Source organism: Ursus americanus, chromosome 11 (assembly GCF_024610735.1).
Source record: "Ursus americanus isolate L20-20 chromosome 11, mUrsAme1.1.p, whole genome shotgun sequence".
NCBI classification, from domain to species: domain Eukaryota; kingdom Metazoa; phylum Chordata; class Mammalia; order Carnivora; family Ursidae; genus Ursus; species Ursus americanus.
Genome location: NC_142137.1, coordinates 66,117,369 through 66,140,978, shown reverse-complemented (window position 1 = coordinate 66,140,978; position 23,610 = coordinate 66,117,369). Strand labels below are relative to the sequence as shown.

At 43.7% G+C, this 23,610-nt stretch overlaps 1 protein-coding gene across 12 annotated transcripts in view; it reads right to left on the bottom strand.

Annotated features, from left to right (window-relative positions):
• Window positions 1-23,610, bottom strand: part of ARID1B (AT-rich interaction domain 1B) — a 428,002-nt gene that overhangs the window by 105,560 nt on the left and 298,832 nt on the right. For all 12 annotated transcript variants that reach the window (XM_087865606.1, XM_087865608.1, XM_087865604.1 and 9 more), the window contains one exon: window positions 20,659-20,902. In XM_087865606.1, the coding sequence (XP_087721732.1) occupies window positions 20,659-20,902 (244 nt within the window). The remainder of the gene's footprint in view (window positions 1-20,658; window positions 20,903-23,610) is intronic.

The following is a 23,610-nucleotide window of genomic DNA, read 5'->3' as shown; positions in this document are numbered from 1 at the left end:
GGGCAGCAAGGTGTGCAGCGGTTTGCCTGCAAAACGACATCTGTCCCTACTGGAACTGAGGTCCCGTAAGATGCACAGGTCAGGATATGTGAGGTTGGCAGGGTTTGCACCAGTCTTTGTGGGGGGGGGAGGGGCCCATTGCTAGGGGACTCAGGGGAGCCTAACTGGGAAGGGCAGATCCATGGAAGTGCAGTGGGGTGGGGCTTGGTGCAAGCACGTTAGGTAAAAAGTGTCAGTGTTGGGCTGGTTACTGCAGGTGGCCACTGTTTATGCTGGGGGGCCAGGAAGAGAAATGGTGCCTGTTCCTTTGTTCCTGGAGAGGTCTCCCTGGGTTCCCAGTCTCTCTGCGCAGCACTCTGAGATAAGCAAATCACTCTGCCTCCCATCTGTCCCCAGTGTTTTTCAAATTGCCAGTTCTATGCTGTATCTTCATGGGCTGTTTGTCCTGCTGTCTCCTTAAGGGTGGGGACTCCACTTCCTAAAGCCCTCCAGGCTCTCCCAGAGCTGACCCAGCTGACTTAAAATTCCAGGCTTTAAGTCCAGCTGGCTTTCAGAACACACAAAATTTAGCCCGTCTCTTTTACAAAGGCAAATATTATGGAAATTAATCCTCCCTGTTTGTGGGCTCCTGGGGTGCAAGTCTGTATCCTGCCCTCTCCACACCGCAGACTCCATCCCCATGGAGGAGGGCCATGGTCCCAGACCTTGTCTTCATTCTTCTGTCTTCTTCAATGTGGCCTCTTCCCTGCCTTCAGTTGTGGGGTCTATTCTGCCAGTATTCCAGTTTCCTGGGTTATTTATGCCAATATGGGTGTTATCGAGCTGTACCCTGGGACAAGGCAAGCTTAGGGTCCTCCTACTCTGCCATCTTCCCAGCCAATTTTTTTTTTAATTGAAGTACAGTTGACACATAATGTTATAGGCTATTGCTTTTTGTATGTTAATTTTATATCGTGCCACAACACTGAATTCTTCTACAGTTTGAGTTAATTTATCATTGATTCTCTGGGGTTTTCCAGGTTTACTATTACATCATCTGTAGACAATTTTATTTCTTCTATACCCATTTTTATGCCTGGGAGTTCTGTCTTAATTGCACTGGCCAACATCTCCAGAACATTGCTGAGTGGTAGTGCAGACAGTGGAGACAGTAGTAGCGGAGACAGTGCCTTGCTTGTATTTTAGTGGAAATGTCTTTAATGATTCCCCACTACATAAGATACTGGTTTTTAAACTAAGGCATATATACTTTACCATGTTAGAAAGTACCTTCAATTTCTATTTCACTGAGTGTTCTTATCATGATTGGGTATTGAATTTTATTAAAGAAGATATTTTTCTGCAAATTTATTTCCATTGTAAATAATATTAATGCAGTTGTTAATAATGAACCAACCTTGCATTCCTGGAATAAATTTCACTTAGTCATGTTGCACTATTTTCTTAATGCGCTGCTGAATTTTGTTTGCTAATACTTTCCTTGGGAATTTTTACACTAGGATAGATTTTGAGTGATGTTTTTCTAATTAAAAAGAGCTGTTGAGAACTGGATCAAAATAATCATCAAAGTAAACATTTCTAGTAAAAAAAAATATTGGGATTTTAGTATATAACAGAATTGGGAGAAAAGAGGCTAATACGTATATGTCTTATAAACCAGCACACATCCAGCAATGCATAACTTAACAGCGTTTAGACTGAGATATGAATATAGTATAGCTTGGTGTAGTTCACAGAGGAAGATGGTGGGACAGTCAGTACTAACAACTGCTAAGTTCTTACCGGTGACAGAGTCCTAGCACTCACCTAAATTCTTATTTTACCTTTCTGTTTTACTGTTCATCTCATCTCACTAAAATTCAAGTTCCAGTATACAGAGAATTGTCTGTTTTGTTCCCCACTATGTCTGCTGAACCAGACATATTGTAAGCATTCAATAAATATTTGTTGAATAAGTAAAGGTGTGACAGATTACCCCAAGCCCAGACTAATAGTTAAGTAAACCTTTAGTTATCAGGAATCACATAGTTTTATTATTGTAGATCAGGGATAGGCAAACTTTTTCTGTAAATTGCCAGATAGTAAATATTTCAGGCTTTGCAGGCCATATGTTCTCTGTTGCAACTATTCAACTCAGCTGTTGCAGTGCAAAAGCACCATAGATAATACATAAACAGAATAGCATAAATAAAACTTTATTTACAAAGACAGGTGGTGAGCTGGATTTAGCCCAAAGGTGGTAGTTTGCTAACTCCTGTTTTAAGTGACAGTATCAGTAAAAAAGAAACATTTCAGGGCCACTTGCTCAAAAAGTCAATAAACATCAAATGGTATTTATTAACAACCGCAATGACATATAAACCCGACACACTCTCCCATACCGAACAAAGAGGACGACATAAATAAATGTCAGGAACAGAATTTGGTTTGTGTCGTTTTAAAATCAGATGCAGTGCTGGGTGCACTGGCTTCCTCAGTACTTAATGCACAGTTCTAAGATTTAAATGGTAATTGCATTTAGCAGGTAAACTGTTAGCTAAGTGATGCTTTTTGCAGTTTTACTTTCTCAACTTTTTTGGCCAGACCAAAATAAACAAACAGATCAGAATTACTGGCGAGATGCAATCATGTAAGTTGTACTCTATTACTGTTGTGTTGGGGGAGGAGAGAATAAACACGAGATGAATAGCATTCCCACATTAATCCTCTATTGAGGCTAAACTTCCTGGGTTAATTCCTTTCTAAATTACTACAGCATACAACTACAGGAATTCAATCAGAACAAAAACACTAACTCTGAACTACGACAGCCTCTGGCAGACAAATCACTCATCTTTTTTCAAGTAATACTGTGCTATCTTAATATGCAATACTAATAGGCAAAGAAATACCCAGAAATTCCATTTTTCAAAAGTTGTAGCAGTCAGAGAAGAAGCGTTTCTTCCATCACACTATTGCAGCCAAAAAAATTTTAAAAATTAAAAAAATAATAATCAACAAAAGTAAAAGGTTTTAGTTCTCTAAGATGAAACAGTGATATCATTAATCAACATGGCAACACTGGATTTGAATGACAGCTCCTTTGCCAGGAATCCATTCTCTCCTTCCAGTTTTGCCTCGTTAGCTGACTTTGGGCAAAAGGGGATGAAGGGAGAACAACATCCGGAGTGTGTGTCTGTCTTCCAAGTTCTGATGCAAGTAGGAGATGGCTGTGCTGGAATGTAAATAATTGAAGTACAAAACCACTGAGTCCTTACTATGGAGAAGGACATGTCTTCCCTGAGATTCCTTCATTAGCCATCCAAGGGGACTGGCTTCTTAAAATTAACATGGAATGACATGTTAAACCACAGAAGCCTCGGCAATTTTGCTGTCCAATCTTCCTCAATAAGGATGTGTAAGGTACATGGGGAATCATGGGATGTTTGATAGCAAAGACTTGGGGCCTATTCATAAATTCCCTGAAATTAACAAGGGTCAGAAAGGCTTATTGTTAGAAAAAAGTAGGGTCTGTGAATTCATGTGAATTAAACTGCTAAGTGGTTGCTGTGGAATTTTGAGAAGAAATAGGAAGTATTTCCTGTCACTTTACTAACAACCCTACTATGATGAAGTTCTTTCCCTGGAATGCTGCGACAAGATCAATACATATTTCATCGTTTTTAACAATTAGGAATTGAGTTATTCTTCTACTCTTCAAGAATTTTTGTAGGCAACACTAACTTTAGTGAGGAGTTTAAAAAAACCCACATTGTAGAAATTACTCCTACTAATTACCAATATGTCACGACCAAGATCAACTTTCATCTTGCACGTCCCTCTATTATTCAATTCTGTTGCATCCAAAACTAAGATCTTGGGATATTTTATTCTGATGTTATCCTCATACCTTCTTCATGTTATAGAAATCAGCTCTTTCTCAAATCTTTAAAGCTAAGTATGGGCTTTACCTGCCACAGTCTGACTTTATAACTCTTGTGGAGGACGTATTTCTTATACTCTGCCAATCCAACTGGTAAGAGCACTAGAACTTCTTACTGTGGGCTGTATTCACAGAAGTTATTTCTTTAATTTCTGAAACATGAAGTACCGGCTAGGATCTTTTCTTCTGCCATGAAAAAGGACAAATATGATTTGGTTCAGAGAGGACACTGGTGGGTTGTGTAGCTGGACTCCAGATCTGTGGTAATCTTCGGACATCTCATCTAAGATAGTAACCAAACCAGCGTGTGTGGTAAGACAGCACAGCTCTCCAATTTGAGCAGCAAAGATATCACTAGTCATTTTCCTTAGTGAACTTTAAATAACTGCATAAGGCCTAATGGCAATAGTGTGCGTGAAAAACGAGTTTTCAATAACGCACATATTCATCAAATTTCCTCATCTTAAGCATTTATTTAAATGAGCTAGAAAATCCACAAATTACTTTGAGTTTGGTATCTTTCTCTCAGCGTTTTCTAGTTCATTTGCTTCAAGAAAGGAAACTTTAATATACGCCAAAGCAGACATTTCAAATACAGAATCTGCTCGGGTCCCAGCTTAGCGGATACGGTTACGACTTTTATCTCCAGTGCCTGAATGTGGACATGCGGTACTTCATGTTATTTGGTGTTGCCTTGGGTTTAGAGGGTGGGAGAGCAGCTGTGAGCAGACCACCAATACAATTCTTCATCGTGAACGAACCCCATCTCAAACAAAAGCAGTATAAAACACAAACTAACACTTTCCCCCATCTGTGCCCTCCAGTGGGAACAAACCACGGCAACCTGGTCCTCCAACAACTTTAAAGAGTTAGCCTGAGCCTGGGAAGACAAACTCTTCCGTGTCCTATGGCTCAACTGTTCATTCACAGTAGCGTTAGATTTTCCTAAATCCTTACCCGAGATAATGCCAACTGCTGATGTGCCATTGGGTCCAAAAAATATATAGATCCATCAGCACAGTGGAGGTGTGCCTGACCTCTGTACTTCTGAGCCGTTAAGGGAATGAGGAAATTCCCAAGATGCCCCAAGCACGACAGAACCCAGAGAGGAGCCACACAATCTTCATTCTAAACACGCCACCAATCACCTGCTGGATTAAGCTTTTCAACTATTGGTCCTACTGTAGTCGGAGGGTTCGGAGTCTCTTTCTTACCCTCACTGCTAGCGTCCTGGGTAGAAGAGCCTCGAAGGCCTATCAGCTGACAAATCAGGAACAAGATGCAAACGCGGTGCCTTCTGTGGCAGAACGGCGCCTTCACAGGGGATTCACCACAAATGCTTCAGAGCTTTATTTGCTTTTATGACAGAGACCAACCTGGTATAATACATTATTATTTCATCTAGCCCACTGGATTCAAGCCAGAATGTTTCCAATTGCCCTCTTTTATTAATTAAATATACTAAAGTTACGTCATGTCTCTCACAAGGAAGTCAGCTCGATAGTCTGATTATCTGAAACTCACTCCAGGCCTTCTGGGTGGACCCTTTCTACAGAGAACTTAAGACAAGACCTGAACGGCTCTTGTAGGGACGCAACTAGTCGAGCCAGGAAATACAAGGCAACACCAATTTCTAGACTTTACTGTTCAGGTCACTATAAGCTTTGACTGAAGATAAACCAGCGTCCTAAAACATTTACATACAGGAGATTCTCAGCTTTAAAACAGAATGCTCGTAGTCTGGACTACTCCCAAGTAGCCTGGAAGGAGTGGGAAAGGTGGTTTCTGGTTTTACTGAAGCATGATTTTCACTTTTGCCCTATTGCCGCTGCCGGGCCTGAGCAATGTGGCTCCACGTGGCCGGCCATGCTCCGCCCAGCCCCGTTCAGTTTAGGTGGTCTGCACACCCCCCCCCCCCCCGATTACTCTGGTGAAGTGACTGAACTGTGGTTATGGAAAAAAAGAAATGGCCAGCAAATAAATGACAGAACTTCAGGGAAAGTCTATCAACTCTACTTCGTTTCAGGTGTGAAGACATGAATAGGAAATCGGTGACAGGACCAGAAATGTGATTTGGTTGAAAGCAGGAGCCACGTCCATCTTTGGGTGTCTTGGGCACCTCAGGAGGTCTCCCTTACGAACATCAGAGGCGCACTGAACGGTACCCACTACCGGACTGAAAATGTGCTCCCTGTCTATACTCAGCATTCTCATGGACACACCCTCTTTTCAACAGCTTTCCAGCTCAGGTATCCAATCCGAAGGTCTGTGGGGTACAGAAAACCCCCCTTGGGGTGGGGGAAGTATACGTGCGCTCGGACAGAACACAGCTTGGCCCAGGGAAGCGTAGCTTTGCGGCATTCTGTCGCCTCTAAGGAACTGGTAGGTTCTGAACTTGACTCATGCACGATACCAGACACAGAATGCGACACAGCTACCAGCCAATTCTGCTCTAATCCTTGCTTTGATGTAAGGTAAGAGGCAGGGGAGGGGAAAGCAGATCGAGCATGCAGTTTATATCTCTCTCACTAGGACAAATTAATAAAAACAAAACCTAATTTCCCCCCACTCTTACCCATTCTTATTCCTCCTCAATATTTTTCCTCTTTCTAAGATTCCTTTTTTGTTTGAGAAGCTTAATATTTGGCTGCCTTCTGAAGAAATGGGTATAGTGACAGATGAAAGACTTGTATTCATCGTATAATTCAGAATAAGGGAAAAATCGACTGCTGTGCATTTAAGATTCTAACAACCTTGCAATTTTGTATAGTCGTTTCCCCCACCCGTTCTTTTGAAGAAATCTGCTTTTATTCTGTTAATAACTAACCACAGTTGCAGCAGCATGGATCCGATTAGCAGTTCTTATGGTACAAAGGGGAGAGGAAAAAAAAAGCTGTGAACAGGGTTGCCAATTTGTCCACCTGGGCCCCCAGGAGAAAGATTAGATGAGGCGCCTGCCTGCTCCCTTTTTTCCACTTGATCGCTGCTCTGTGCTGCCTGATAGAGACGGGCCTTTTTAAAGCCAAGGCACTTTCTTTCCTTTAATAAAAGTTTCCTTTGCCTCCATCCTCTCTTGTCACGGATTTCTCATTCTGGGTCCCCACATGTCATGACAACTCTCAACCGCACACACGAGTAGCTGTGAAAAGTGCCACACGCTGATGCTTACTCACTGGAATCCCCCTGGATCCACACCAGAAACCCACACAGCCGTGCTCATGGGCCTCGCAGGGACCAACACCTGCTGGCCAGACCCAGAGGTGGTGCACGTGGTCAGCCCGCGGGCCTTTCTATGCCGCTTGCAGACGCACAGTAACAGGAAAAGATACACAACGTGGCTATTAAATATTAGAATTTGAGGAAAACAGCACAGTATCTAAAAATCTGGGACCAAGAGATAAAATACTGGTATTATAGGCAACATCGTTTCTATAGATTTCTTTTGCAGATATGGAATTGTCAATTTATGTATTACGATACTATGCTATTCTCTGAAGGCTTTAAAAATTCACTGCATCTATAATTACACTAAATCACAAATGCTTTTTTTTTGGTGATGAAACTTAAGATTTCTAAATTCTTGGCATAAAACTACTTTTAGGGGTGCCTGGATGGCTCAGTCAGTTAAGCGTCTGACTCTTTATTTCAGCTCAGATCATCATCTCAGGGTTATGAGATCGGGCTCCGCGCTGGGTGTGGAGTCTGCTTAAGATTCTGCCTCTCCCTCTGTCCCTTGCCCCCCATTTCTTTCTCCTCCTAAAAAAAACAAAAACAAAAATAAAAACACTACTTTTAAAATTGACAGAAGGCTAAAGCATCGCATTATGCTGAAGAACTTAAAGAAATGCAAGGCTTCTGACTGAAATCTCTACGTTCTAAGATGGACAGGCGATACTTTACGTGGCTTTGTGATTTTTATTTAGAGGTCCTAGGCCGGCCCCGGGGTGAGAGGCAGCAGCCGTGTTCTCAGCACTGTGCCGCTGAGCAGCAGAGTATGGCTAGGAATGGAAGCTGTCCACGGGCAAAGCGACACTCTCAGGGCTGATTACAGAGGGGTCTGGTGGGCCACGCCCAGGTCACATGGGGCCTCTGGTATGGGGGTCATTCTGAGAGTGCAGGATACGGACTGTGGAAACAAGGACAGGAGGGAAGATGTTCTGGACCATCTGCTCGTGGATTTTTTATCAATTCTTTTATTTCAGACTTCAAGTTAGTGTTCAGCAAGTACGTCTTTGAAATGTACGTTTTCCACACATTTTCATCTTCCTCTCCTTGTCACTTTCAAATACTACATTTTTAAAAGATCTTTTCTTTTTTTAATTTGAGGGAGAGTGAGAGAGAGCAGGAGCAGGGGGTAGGAACAGAGGAGAGGGAGAAGCAGACTCCCTGCTGAGTTAGGAGCCCAATGGGGGGCTCGATCCCAGGACCCCGAGATCATGACCTGAGCCAAAGGCAGATGCTTAACTGACTGAGCCACCCAGGCGCCCCTCAAATATCTTAAGCATAGCATTCCTGTGTTGCTGAAGCCCAGATTCTACTGTACTAGCTAACATTCCCCACTCCATGTTTGTTAGCCAATGCGGACACCACTTACTTAGGAGATGGGAATATTATCTGGGTAATGACAAAACTTCCCACAGCCAATCTGTTCTTAATCGGCCATTTTCTTGGAAAATAGGGTTAGTAGTAATAGATATTTCAAATAATGAGATGATGAAAAAGTTGGATATTGGACAATTTCAGAATTATGTTCTGATATTTATATGGCACAATTTCTGTGCACAATGGACTGAAATCAGACAGGGTCTACATATGCAGAGGTCTGGTTTAGACTGACACAGCTTACGACCACTATTTCGGTTCTATTTTTAAGGGAAAAGAAAGCAAAATAATCTGTTACAATGGAATCTCTTTCAGGAGAAAGAGAAATAGAATGACCCCATAAATTGTGAAATACAAAGGCACGAAGATGGCTTCCAGCCCACAGGAGGAAAGGTCATATAAGTAATCAATTTCAGAACTTACTTTTCTTGAGTTCCTGTTTATTCTAAGCAAACTGGAAGCTCTTTAATTTGGTCAGCATTTACTGAGTGTGTTCTGACTTGCCAGGCATTATGCTTGGCACCAGGGAAAAAAAGGAAGCAGTGCTCACTGCCTTTGACGGGCCCCTGGGCCACCTGGAGGACCACGGAGGGACAGTTGGACTCTGTCGCATGGACGGATCAGGAGGAGTTTACCAGGCTAGCAAGGGGCAGGAGGGACAGTCCAGGCAAGAAGAATTCAGCTCTAGGAGCAAAGAGCTGACATAAAATCACAATCAATAGTATTAAAACATGGAATACTGACCTAGTTCCCTCTATTTCTTTTTTAAAAAAATTATATATATATATGTTTTAATTTAAATTCAATTAGCCAACATATAGTACATCATTAGTTTCAGATGTGGAGTTCAATCATTTATCAGTTGGGTGTAACACCCAGTGCTCATCACAACACGTGCTGTCCTTGATGCCCGTCACCCAGTTACCCCATTCCCCTCCCACTCCCTTCCAGCAACATTCAGTTTTTTTCCTATAGTTAAGAGCCTCTCATGGTTTTTCCCTCTCTCATGACTTCCCATCCAGTTTTCCCTCCCTTCCCCTATGATCCTCTGCTCTGTTTCTTACATTCCACAGATGAGTGAAACCGTACGATAATTGTCTTTCTCTGATTGACTTATTTCGCTCGGCATAATACCCTCCGGTCCCAACCACGTCGATGTAAACCGTAAGTCTTCATCCTTTCTGATGGCCGAGTAATATTCCATTGCATATATGAACCACATCTTTATCAATTCGTCTGTATGGAGGTTCCTCAAGAAGTTAAAAACAGAGCCACCTTACAACCCAGCAATTGCACTACTAGGTATTTACCCCAAAGATACAAAGGTAGTGATCTAAAGGGGCACCTGCACCCCAATGTTTATGCAGCAGTGTCCACGATAGCCAAACTGTGGAAAGCTGAGATGTCCCTCTGTCTTCTTCTAATAAAAGGCACTGATGCCACATTAAAAAACCCCAAAACTATACACTGAGGTTCAGCTCTCAAAAAATACGAGTTTTTGTCTTTTTTCAAGTAGAATTTAAATGACATGATTCTTGGATTTTTGTGTGAAACAGACTTAAAGGAACAATTGTGAAACTAGGAATTCTATTAATATCTGAGTTAGGCCTGAGAATATAGCAGTTATTTTATCACAAGAATTTTCTTCCTGTGACATTATAATTTCAACTGAATCACAACGTATTTATAGAAAGGTCAAAAAAATGGCAATATGCTGCCCTAAAGAAATGAGCTCTTTATCCATAAAATTTCCTGTGACCAATACATACACAGACCCAACTCTTTCCAAAACATGCCCTCGGGACACCTTGAGGGAGGTGCTAAGCTGTCCTGGACACAGTTGGGTCTCTCCATATTCTAGAAACACTTTCTTGCGGGGCTTCCAGAACACGACACTCTCCCAGGTTTTCCACTTACACCACCGGCTGTTCCTCTCCCTATTCAGTCTCTACACTTCTCAGCACCCTAGGGTTCAGTCCTCAGAATTCTTCTCTCAGTATTTCTCAACCTTGGCTACACACGAGAATCACCTAGAGAGCTTTTAAAAAAGTACTGACGGAGGACCGCAGTCAGCCTTGTGAACTCGGGGCAGCTCTGGGGCTGGGCCTCGCACCCGTCTTCTCCCAGGATGTTCTGTCAGCCAGTGCTGGGAACCACTGATCTTCACTCATTTCCCAGGTCAGCAGTTCCCAGACCAGCAGCCTCAGCACCAACTAGGAACTTGCTGGAAATGCAAATTCTCCAGCCCTACCCCAAACCTACTGAATTGGGTGTGGGGCCCAGTCACCCGCTTTTCCAAGCCCTCAAGGTGACTTTGATGCAGGCTAGGTGTCCCAGGTAATGTCATCGAGAACCCTGATGACTCACAAACTTCCTTCTGCAGCTGAGATCTCTGCTCAGAATCCAGATTCTTCTTGGAACCAGCTGCCTATTCAAAATCTCCCTTTGGATGCCTAATAAACATTTCAAATGTCACATGTTCAAAACCAAACTCGTGATTCCCCCTTCAAAAACTTGTCTCTCCTTTGTCTTCCACTCTACAGAATCCGATCTTAGGGGTCAAAACTCTTCTGCCCCCTTCTGCTATGCACACACCCAGACATGACCAACCTCCCATAGGCTACTGAAGTAGCCTCCTAGCCAGTCTCCCCATTTCCACCCTCACCCCCTACAGTCCACTCAGCAGCCTATATTGGATCATGCCATTCTCTGCCTTCTCCACATGCCACGTGTCTTCCAATCAGACTTTAAATTCCTAAGTCCTAATCATAACCTACAAGCCCTTTATAAGCTGGCCCTTGGTTACTCTCTTAATCTAACTGCCTACCCATTCTGTCCCCATCTCCCCCTTTTTACTGTGCCCCAGCCCCAGTGACTTCCTTGTGTCTCCCCTGCCCAGCACACCACACACACTACTGATTCAGGGCCTGCGCGCTTGCTCGTGGCTCTGCGGGGATACCTCTCTCCCAGACATTTGCATGGCTTGCTTTTGCCCTTCGTTCACTGAGCTTCTAAGAGACACCTTCCCCAATCACTGCTATCTAAAACGAGCAACCTGATTTTTCCCCTCACAATACCTGACAATAAATTATATACTTCTTTGCTCACTTCCCAGCTTTCCCACTAGAATTTAAGTTTCATGAGGACAGGGCCCTTCGTCATTCATGTTCCACGCATTTTCCCCAGTTCGTAGAAACATGTCCACAGCAGAAGATGTATTCAGTACTTGGCTGAATTAATGAATGAAAGAGAACGATAGACAAGGACGGAAGGAAAATGCGCAGCTGGGCCAGCTGGCCTTCCTCAGGAAAGCACCTGATTTATCCAATAGCAGAAGTACAACATGCTACTTTTCAAAAAGCCACCCAATGAATTAATACATTTGGCATCCTCAGCAAGGTCACATTCTTGGCATTCGGCTATATGCATTTAATGCAGTTTGCAAGTACAAACTCCTATGTCACTTTCTGTTTGGAAGGGAGAATATCAACATTAACAATCCCTGGTTATATCATTTATAAACATGCAGATGTGAATTATTAAAGATTAATGCATTTTAGGATTGGTGTCGGCATTCCGTTTGTCTCATGCCGAAACCAATTCTGTTCTTCATTAGTCAATGACAACCCATATCACCCTGTTATGGAAGAGAAATCAAAGGTGCAAGGGTGTGAGCTGAGAGTAAGTCATGAAACTGATTAGTAAGAGACTTAACGGCTATAATCAATCAACACATCATCATAATCCTGGCTCCACGGCTATCGGAACATAGAGAAATAAACATAACACCCGCTGTAAAAGCGGTTTTGTTCCCTTCACAACTGGTATCTATTCCCTTTAGAAAATACAGTAACAGATCAGAAGTTGGTGAAATCAGCTTTTAGGACATCTCGACTTATACGTACTACTCATTGTATTGCCATTTTCCAAAAGTCGTAGTTGAATGATTTGTGAAACTTCTACTTTCAGGCTGAAATTGGTTCACAGAAGCTTTGGTACCCTCCCTTCCGACCCCTCGCTCGCTCCCCGTGAAGACGATGCCAACGGCATTTCGACAGTCACAGCACACGGCTGATTCAAGGAGCAACAGCAGTCAGTTAAGCACAAGTTTAGACGGCTGATAGTCTACTCAGCTCAAGAACTGAAATCGAACAGTCAACAAGGCGATTGAAGTGCTTCTTCCATGAACAGTGTAAAAAAAATAATAGAGAAGTGGGCGTGGACTGCTGGATCAGCCACGTAAACACATTAGTCATCACTAATCGTACAGAGCGGGAAGGAGACACAAGCATTACCCTGGTGACACAGGCTTTCCTATGTTTTCATATGCAGAAGGCCAAAGAAAGGGAATGGAAACCGAGGAGAGTTTGAACTGAACTGCATAACTTAATTTTAACTGAGAGGGGGAGCAGAACCACCTGGAAATGTGTATTTTGAGAAAATCTTAATGTTCTCTTATTTCTGAATGTGGGAGGAGTGGAAAAGGTTTAATTTGAAATTTATTGGAATAGAAGAATTGACAAAATTTCTCTTTTCGAAAAAAAGAAGAAATATTCATTCCTCAACTACCAGAATACCGGACTTGGGTCAGGAGGGGCCTCAAAAGGAAAAAGGTAGCTTCAAATGCAAGGATCTGGCTGCAGGTCAGCAGTGGGGAGCCTGCACTCTAGAAACAGCAGGAGAAGAACATCCTTGAAGTGCTGGGTCTCTATAACCTAGCTCTTGGTCTGAATTTTAAATTAGTACCCTAAAGGGGAGGGCTCTAGTATCTAAGCCACACGGAGATACACTCACACGTCTCTCAAAGACAAAATATACTGTTGCTTTCTTCAGCGTGGCTAAGCATCATTTGGGATGGATGTGAAATTACTGTTTTGTAGAACATACAAATAGTTTACTTTTTGCAAGGGGAAAAAAACACTGGCTGAAGTTCTCCATGGTTTGTAGAACTCCTGAATTGATGTTTTCCAGGCTGCCACAGATAAAAACATGGATATATCAATGGCATTTTGTGTTTAAGAATTTTCTCCCCACTCGGCTTGCCAATAAGCAGCATGCATCTTCCCTGCAACAAGCTGTTGCAGGATTTCTACTTCGAGAGCAGCCAAAAAGGAGCACTTGAGAGATGTTTTAAAATAAGATTACCAGGTAGGGTGACTGTGCACACTTCCAAGTAAAAAACGTGTCATTCCTGGCAGTGCCGTCTCCGAGATGTTCCTGAAGAGACCGTGACAGGAAACTGGTTTAGAACCACTTACACAGAGTGAAATGAACTCACAATTTTACCCTGAGTTTTAAGCAAAGATAAACTGAAAAGTGGAAAATTTCTTTATTTAGGATGGGTTAAGCTTTCAGCTCTAAGAGTTCTAAAAATCCAAGGGGAATGGATTAAAAAAAAAAAAATCGAGAGATATGGCTTGCACCCTCGGTGTTCATTTTATAGGTACTAATCTTGACAAATTAGACCAGGAACTATCATTTCCTCTCACTAAAATCCTTCCTGTTCACTCCAGCCTATGACTAACTCCTAAATGCAATTCATTTTTCTCTTTCCCATTATAGCATCCTTCCAGAATCTGCTTGTCTGAATGTCAAATTAAGCAAGAAAATTAGTTTTTTGACCAGAGTATCTTCTTGTTTGTATCTGCAGCTCTATTAGCTCCCGCAGACTTGGCTAAGTGGAGGGTAGAAACAGGTGAGCACGTACTTAGGATATACCCCAGCGCTGCCCCCAAAGAGTCATTTCCCATATGTAATCGAATATGTGCCACCCTTTTTGGACTTCATTCCTTTAGTACCTGAGATTTTCCTGAGGGGTCCAAAGTCATCAGGACTAGTTGGTATGCTGGATGCACTGCTCACCACCCAGGAACTGACATGATCATGCTTCAGAGAATCAGGCTTAGCTGTAAAGTAACTTTAAGAGAGTGGAAGGGCTATCTCTGGCAACCCAATTCTATGGGCTCTCAAAACCTGTGATCCTTTTCGAAGGACAGCAACTGAAGGTATTTGCCGGGTCTGAGTCTGCACAGGTCAAGGGGCATGGAGTGCCGGGGGCGGGAGGGGGTGCACCTGGGGGAAGCTCCCCGGAAGCAGCTGTGTCCCTGGGGACCGTGTGCAGGGGTGCACCCAGGGAAATGCTCCAGCTAACTGTAGAGGGAGGGAAAGGAGAGCTTCCAGAGGAGGGAGGCATGAATAGCAAAAGGTCGACTGATGAGGACTGCTCTTCAAAGATTAATGAAAGACTTCGCTCCACCTTGCCCTCCTCCTTCCTGGTCTCTCAGCTCTTAAACAGCCCTGATCCACAGCCTCTCCAGTGCATGCTATCTCCCTCTGTCCCTCTCTCTCTCTCTCTCCCCTCCGCTCCGGCCGACAGTCAAGCTGCTGAGGGGCGATGTGGGAGGCGAGACCTCAAACAGCAAGGCACATAAAACTTAAAAAGAGAGAGTTTTACTTTCATATACGATGAAACTTTATCTCTGTTGATGATGGCCAGGAGGATGGGGTCTTTGATTAGTCTTAGAACAAACACCTAGGATGAAGCCAGGAGGAATGGCCATGAAAACAAACATCTATTCATCATGATGCTAACGTGAATACCTAGATTTGTATATTTGGTCCTAGCCGACTATAATCAACAGCCCTTCTGCTGTCAGACGAAAGGGTCTTAATGCCACCTAAAATTGGACTTGGTGCAGATGTCAAGTGCTTAAAAAAAAAAAAGCACGAGGAAAATCTATTCAGGGATTTACAGTTACTATCCTTAGATCTCTGTTAGCAAAACCAATGAATATTCTCAGCAGTCTGAATATTTAAAGTTTTTATAAACAAAAATGTTTATCAGGCTACGAACAGTTAATTTTTGCCTGCCCATCACCACTCCCCACTGTATGTTCAACCTACTTAATATTTAAACACTGTTGCTGCTTACAGCACATGGAGGAAAAAGCTGACAAAAGCCTTTGGCCAATAAAATAAAAATAAAAAAAAGTTGGGCTTATTTACATTTTTGCTTTGTTAGTAAACTGGCATGGTTGGCTCTGGAGGCAAGACAAGTGAAATTAACACCCACTAAATCTTCTGGCAACAGCAATGCATTCTGATGTTGTGCTGTGTCAGCTTTTCGACGCGTTAGGACGAATGAGGCCCAGTGTAAGACCTACACAATACATTCAAGACCCAACAGTTTACTTTCCTAAAACCAAGGTAAATAACTCTAGGATGTGAGCCAGTAAGCAGCAAAAGTACAACGGGATCATTTATTAGAAGGGAAACCACATGTCTAACATCAGACCTTTCAAATCAATTGTACCCGACATTAGATTTGCCTGATTTAAATGTGTATCTACATGCACACTACCAATTAGAAAGATGAAGATATTTCATTTCTGTCTCTAAATATAAATACACCAATACAAAGAGGAGGGAGAAATGAAAACAAAAAGTAAAAACAAGAAAATGTATCACAGCGCTGGCGAACGTCTAACGCACGCATTCTGGTTCTCCAATGCTTGTTTACGCTGAACGACCAGGGCTGGGGTTCTTTACCTTCTAACTATAGACTGCTGTCGTGCGGAGCCCAGTAATGTGCAAACAAAGGGAGGATCCATGTGGCTACTTACCACAGAAAATCTCCATCCTGCTTTTCAAAGGAACGCAGGAAGGAAAAGCCCCGCTGAGCTAGGGGTGTGCCAGGGCCGACACGGTGCCAGCGTGCATCACAGTAGTTGTTCCCATGACACTCACAATGTTTGTGAGGCAGCAGGACAGGAGGGCAAATTTGCAGTGGGTGGAGAAACGGTTTAATGGGCAAGAAACAGATTCAGCCATTCGGGATGCTTTCCTGGGCTTTTGTTTATCTACCTCGGTGATAGTTCTCATTAGCTGTCAATTTCATTTACCAGGACAGAGATGGAGAAAAAGGATTGCTCTTTTTTCCACGAACCCTGGGAGGCAACAGTAGGAAGAAGCCCCTACAACAGTTTGGCTTTACCTCATCGCGGCTATCGGCTACACACCAGCTGCGCGCTTAACAATGACGTGCCAGAGAGACAATGATTTAAAGAGTCAATGTGTGACACACGGAGCGGCAGTAGCAAGCTACAGCAGCAGGTAACGGGAGAGAAGTGAGGTCAGAAGAAACAAGTTAAGCTGGGAACGAGAGGAAGGAGGGGGGGAAGAACGCACAAGATTACAGACAGAAAAATAAACGGGGGGGGGGGGGTGGAAATTCCACACAGATGTTCCCAAAGCAGCAGTTGGAGTCTCCTGCCCTGGGCGGGACACCAGGCGATCGCCACCTGGTATCTGTACGTCACCAGGACAGACTCAGAAGCAAATGGCGGTAGCCTGCACAACAGCTTAGGACCTGACGGATGGAATCACAAAACTTCAACATGAGGACTAGGGATGGGAAAGGAGAAGGTGAGACTACTAAACGGGCCTAATTATTCTCTAAGGGAAGGTATCTTTGTATTTGGTTAAATAAAAAAAGATCAGTCAACTTTATGACCATCTTTAAAACATCATTCTATTACCTATGACCAAGTTCACATAAATACATTAAAAAAAGAAAAACAAACAAACAAACAAGGGCATAGAGGCTAGGTGGAGGCAAAGAGAAGACCAAATTTTTTTTCAATAAAACCTGCATGATTTTTAACAAATCCTCTTCAGATAACAACATCTAAGGTTGATGATGAGGATCTATCAAAAACCGATGTTTGAACGTCTCTTGGCTTAGCTTTGGGAACAGAGGAGGAGAAACAGGTATTATCTAGACGCAAGCCACGGAGGATGACCACCAAGAGGTCCGGGGCAAGCATGCGGATAGATGTGTGGCTCCTCTGTATGAATTAAAAAAGGGCGCCCCTTCCCACAGGAGAGCAGCCTGAATTTCACTCTCATTTACCCCTCCGGCCCATGTCCTTGTCCAGTGAGCAACCTGCTCAACTGCACCTGGCCACGAAGAGGATGGTACTGGTCAGTTAGCTGATGCTGTCTCGACACATGCAGAAGTGTGAGAAGTAACCCTGGATTTTAAACTACCTCTACTGTAAAAGTTTATGTTAAGACTGCCTGCCCATCACATCACAACAACAATTTGCCCATGGTCTAAATGAAGCAAGGGTAGATTCTTCCCCTTGTCTTCTGGTCTCCCCTTGGCCTTCTCAGACCCAAGAAGATCAACCACTAACCTATCCTTTCTGTTTCAAGTTAGAAGAAACATGGATTCAACTTCGTGAAGATACAGTATGCTTTCACGGCTCGCTCGAAGGCAGTCCTGCTGAGTGACCTCAGTAAACACAGCAAATCACCACTGGAAACCGCATGTGCGTCTTCTGAACTGTGCAAGAGCAGCACTGGAGTAAGGTCAGAAGACTCGCTGCCAACACCACCGGCGCTGCTCGGGGCAGGACTCGGGGGCAAGCCTCCAGGTCTCAGGTAACGATACCGTAACCTCCACGGCGGTTAACACGCACCGAGGGCGGACCCTGTGTCTGCTTCCTGTGCAGCAACACATTTCAACTTCACAGGAACGCGAAGAGACACGGTTATCATCTTTACAGATGCAGAAACTGAGGCACGGAGAGCCTTGGAGGCCTGTCCAAGGTTACACGACAAGGAAGCGCCAGTACACTGCGGAGGTGAGATCAGATGATTATGAAAGTCCATCCCGCTGAAATGTTATTCGTGATTCCACCCTGGAGAAAAGTGAACAGGTGCCGAAACTGCTGAGCAGAGTCCCCGGGAGGTCATTCCTCCTAGCATAACACGAAGATGAGAGACACGTTCCGTGTGCCCTGCTGTGTACAATTCCGTGACTCGTAGCTTCGCGCTCAGCACACACGGTTACAGATCTATTTGGAGAGCTTTCCTCCCCCCAGAAGTGGAACTTCCGCTGCGTCGTCTCTTGCCTGTGCCGGGCGGGTGCAGAGGAGCTGCCCGGAGTGTACGGTGAGATGAAAACGGAGGCCCTGGGCAGCTCGCATTTCTGACCCAAGTTTAAAAACAAACTGGACGCTTTAAACAACATTTCCAAGAAATCTGAGAGCTTTCTACTAAAAACTTACTTTCCCAGGAAGCGGACAGAGAGAATCGTATTCAGGCCCCGACCTGCAGTGACTGTAAGGAACGGGCCTCGTTTGAGATGGGGTCATCAGAAGCGTCACCCGCTGACCAACCTAACCCTGCGTGCGACAGGACGAAGAGCAGACCCTGAAGCCAGTGCCGCCTGCGAGCTATCCTGCGCAAAGTGCTATCGTGTGTCCCACGGGAGCGCTTTTCTTGGGGCATGTGTTCTACAGCACATCAAACCCAAACAGTGAGCAAGAAGCTTCCCAGTCCCCGTCGGCAAGGTGAACGTATGTATGCAAACCAGCAGACCGTGAATCACCCATGTCAGGAATTTCCAATGAAAAACTACAATATCTTTATACCTCAGCAAAGTTTTCATTGAAGTAACTAAGAAAAGCCCTTTTGATCCACTTTAGAGAGCAATGCGTTCTCGCTTGACAAATACAATATCCTACACGTGACTTGCCAGTGTTTAGGCAGGTGATGCTTCAAAAACCATCTCCCAACCAAAAACCGTCTAAGGAATTCTGAAATAGAGACTATTCAGAGCTTTAAAAACGTTAAAAAGAGATAAATCCAGGTTTTACTACAATCTCTGTGAGGACAAACATATTTTTGAAAGAAAGGTTAACATCGAATGCCTTCGTCAAAATGTGCTAACTTAATGCTGTTATTTAAAATACGGATGAATCTTAGAAACAGAATATTTAGTTAAAAAAATAAATTCTAGGAGACCATTTACAGGACGAATGGGTAACCACAGTTTCTGTTGTGCCAAGAACCTTCCTAGTTTATGCCTGTTGTCCCGTCATTATTAATAGCAACCCTTCCCTGCCCCCAAAGTGTCTCAGCTCGGCTGAAAAATGATATAGTCATTCTAAGTATGTTTCTATAAATATGTTTCTATAAAACTCAAAACTAAATAAAACTAATGATATATATACCCTATGAGTTTTTGTAATAATATTCTTCAGAAAACCCCAAAAAGAACCATTAAAACAGTATTCAGAGAGTATTTGAGGCAGGGGAGAGGAAGAAGCCTGAAGGGAGGAACACACAGGCAGACACAACGACACATCCCCCACTCCTGTAGCTGGACGGTGGGCTCACGAGCGTTCTTTGATCTTTGACAGTTACGTCTCACGATAGCACATTCTATACATTCCTATCTACGTGTCTTTATACATAAAACATTCCATCATGAGCATTTTTTAAATATAAAAGAAATAAAATGGTAAGAAGGGATAAAACTACTATCCATGCTTTCATCAAGAGAACAAAGTAAACTATCAGAAAAATTATCAGTGATTTAATATTAGTTCTAATAAGTTAGTAAGAGGCACTTTCTGGCAGCCACCTAGATCGTGTTAGCAAAAGTTACAAGGGAAAAAATTACATTTAGTTCGCTGATACAAGAAATGGGTGATGTTGACATGAGAAAGCTAGACGCGACAGACAAATAAAAAGACAAATAAGCCTACCTACACAACAAAGGAAGTAAAAGATACAGAAGCACTAAGACCACTGAAATACGAATGCAAGAGTTGAACTGGAGCATGAACTCCTCGTGTCAAAATCAGAAGGTCCGTTTCTTTCAGTAACAAGGACTCAGTGTGTGCGGGCCAAGTAATATGCAGGTACACGAAACACGGGCTATAAAGTATCTGCCGGGGCATAAACTAAACAGAACACACAACCTAAGGCCAGTCCTTGCGCACAGTCTCACCTCGGGGCACGCACCTACAGAGAATCCTAGCCAACAGAATCATGACAAATATGCTGAGAATAAATAATTTTCTAGCATGAGGTAAATGTCCAAACCACAAAAATCAAAGTAACTGGTGATTTTACTGAGTGTCCACATTCATTAGTTGAGTATCTTTAGGAACTGGAACTCTCCAATGCTTTGGTGACAATTCACACAGTTATGCTTCTAACTTGTGGCTCCATCACCTGGTTTGTCAATAGTGAGAAGCAGTGGAATGCACGCTGCCCTTGATGAACACGAGGTCTACCTTTACGACAGAGTAAAATAATAATTACGGAGAAATGAATACCTGGAATACTTGCAGGAGAAATCGGGCCAGATCGTGACTGGTTGCTGCCCACAGGAGAGCCGACAGGAGAAGGCGATGGGCCCCCGGGGATGCTGGAGAGATGCGGGGATGCGTGCGGAGAGAAAGGTGACTGAGCCGGGTTGCTCTGATCCCCTTGGCTGCTCGTGGACCCCGACGCACTGACTGCTGAGCTCAGAGTTGCCTCCGTTCCTGTGGGGAGGTCATCGATGGAGCCAGACAGGTCCTGAGAAAGAAAGAAAGAAACACCATATATTTATGGAGTAACATATTTGGACCCATACCTGACCAAAAAACTATTTAAAACAATGCCCCTTTCATCAGAGATGGCTTTTCTAGATAATACGCAAAATTCAAAGCGTGGCCACTTGTTATTAGAAGACTTTCAGGAGGTCTCTCGTGAGTTGAACCCGAAGATGTTCTGGCCCCAAAAACTAAATAAAGCCATCTGACAGCTTTCCTTTAAGCTGCCAGCACCTAGTCCAACACACCTGTTCAAAGAGTCACAGAAACAGCACTTGAGTGGTGACTTACCATCTGAATGGAATGGTGGCTTCAACATGAAAACTACTGTTCTGGATCCTTCTACTTAGAGTCAACATTGAAGGACTGTTTGAATTTCAAACTATAATATTCTAATGGAACAGCAAATATTTATTTATTCGAGAGAGTGCGCTCGCAGGGCGAGGGGCAGAGAGAGAGGCAGAGAGAGAATCTCAAGCAGACTGCTCTGAGCACGGAGCCCGACGCTGGGCCTCATCTCACGACGCTGACATGAAACCAAGAGTCGGGCTCTCAACCGACTGAGCACCCAGGCGCCCCACAGAGCAGCAAAATTTTAACGAAACCTTGTGGTGAGAAATTCTTGCGTTCAAAGTAACTGCACGTGACTTTATAATAAAAGAGTGGTATGTATAGTTTTGTATGATATTGTGAAAATAAATCCCTTTGAGGTTATGTTGGCAGAAATGAGTCCTAATGTTACACCTTACTTTTTTGTACCAATTTTAAGCTAAACAATTTTTAGTGCCAACTAATTTGTTCAGAACACCCTGAAAGGCAGTTATTAAAACCACCGTTTGACAGATACAGAAGCTGAAGCTCAGCTAGTCAGTTAACCGTTGAGGGCGACTCCACTGAGGACACAGCCATCTGCTAAAGGGGACGAAGGGAGGCCGAGGGAGGAGAAAGGAGAAAACAGGCTTCTGCACCCTGATCGGAATGAGAGGAGGAGAGACTTCAGTTTGGCCTTCCTCACTGCTGGGGCACCAGGGCCAGAATGGGTCACGGCCAGCAGGCAGGCGCTCAGTCAGCCAAGGGCTGGCCTGCGCTCCCAGGTCACTAAGGGTCTGCAGATCCAGGCAGGGCCCAGAGCCAGAGCGGGCTGGGCTCCAAGGCTGAGCTGCAGTATAATATTATTTGTCTTGATGACCTAGGACTAAATGCTGCAGAATGGGGTCAGAAATGCTGGCTGATGTTATTGTCTACAAAGCATATTCAATTCTAATTTATACCCTTGACTCATTCAACTTTATTAAGGTTTAATTTTACCTCACTGCTTACTACTGGGACTTGTAAAACTAGGGCTTGGAAAACTGGTGGAGGTAGAGGCTTCGGGTCTAAGGAATGAATCTACACCAGCAAATACAAAAGGGAGCAGGTAAAGCACAGCTGGTTACAGCTCTTCAGGGTCCCCCCAAACGTCACAGAGCAAACTCGGGATGAGGATCCCAGTTTCCTGGAAAGTTTATCTGTTAACCATCTGCTACATCATATAACGAGCTTCTCCTTTTTTTTTAACTGTAAAATTGCCAATGATTAAAAAATACATTCTAAACAGCTACGAAAACCTCACATAAATGAATGTTACAGGAAAACAAAAAATTCTCATGCTAAGAATAACATCTACGTAGAGGGACCCTTCAACGTCACATAACCGTGCTTACAAATAACAAATATGATAGTAACAAGTAGAATGTGCAGATCACCACTAGATGAAGTACCATTAAATTTCCAAAATGAAATGGGGCAAATGGAATCATGTTTTCAGAATCCAGAGAAAAAAATATCTATAAACATTTCTACACAGGGCACACAAGTTGCATAATTTTGTACATATTCGCTGCTTGGACATTGCAATTGACTTGATCACTGGGTTCGACAACAGTTCGATTCAGACTTTTGGAACTGAGCACAGTTTTTGCGAAGCAGGGTTAGAAACACAGGAAGGTTATTAAGCAAGTGACATGCTACAAACAATGTAGAAAATATTCACACTTCAGAAATCAAGGCAATTATCTCGGTTTCTAGAAACAACACGGAAGCGAGTAGGCATACACGTGCACGCACACTGACTTGCAGAGAGAGAAAACAGGGCGAGTCCCGTCGGTCCCTCCCTCTCTCCCTCCCTCCCTCTCTCCCCAGGCTGACTGCTGACTTCTCACGTGCACAGCCTCAGAGCCAGGATGGGTGCAGGGGTGTGGAAGACTGGTTGGGGTCCTGGATAATTCTTTAAGTCCCTGCTCCCAAACCATTCCTTTCCTAACCTGATGTAACCAATTCACAGAAGTGCACAGGGACCCCCGGCAGCGCCCTTCAAAGCATAGTGAGCTCTGGCCGGGGGCTCAAACTGGACCCTACCTATTTTTGCTCTGCCCACCAGCCGAATGTTTTTAAATGACTGAAAAAAAAAACCAAGAGTAATGCTTCGTGATATATGAAAAATACTTGCAATTCAAATTTCAGTGTCTGTAACGTGTTACTGGAACAGTCCCGCCATTCCTTTAGGTATTGCCCATGGCTGCTTTGGGGCTACAACAGAGACTCCGACAGAGACCCTGTGGCCCGCAGACCCTAAAATATTTACTATGGGGTCCTCTCGGAAAAAGTGTGCAACCCCTGATTCAGAGAGCTGCGGTATTCCTGGTATGGCCT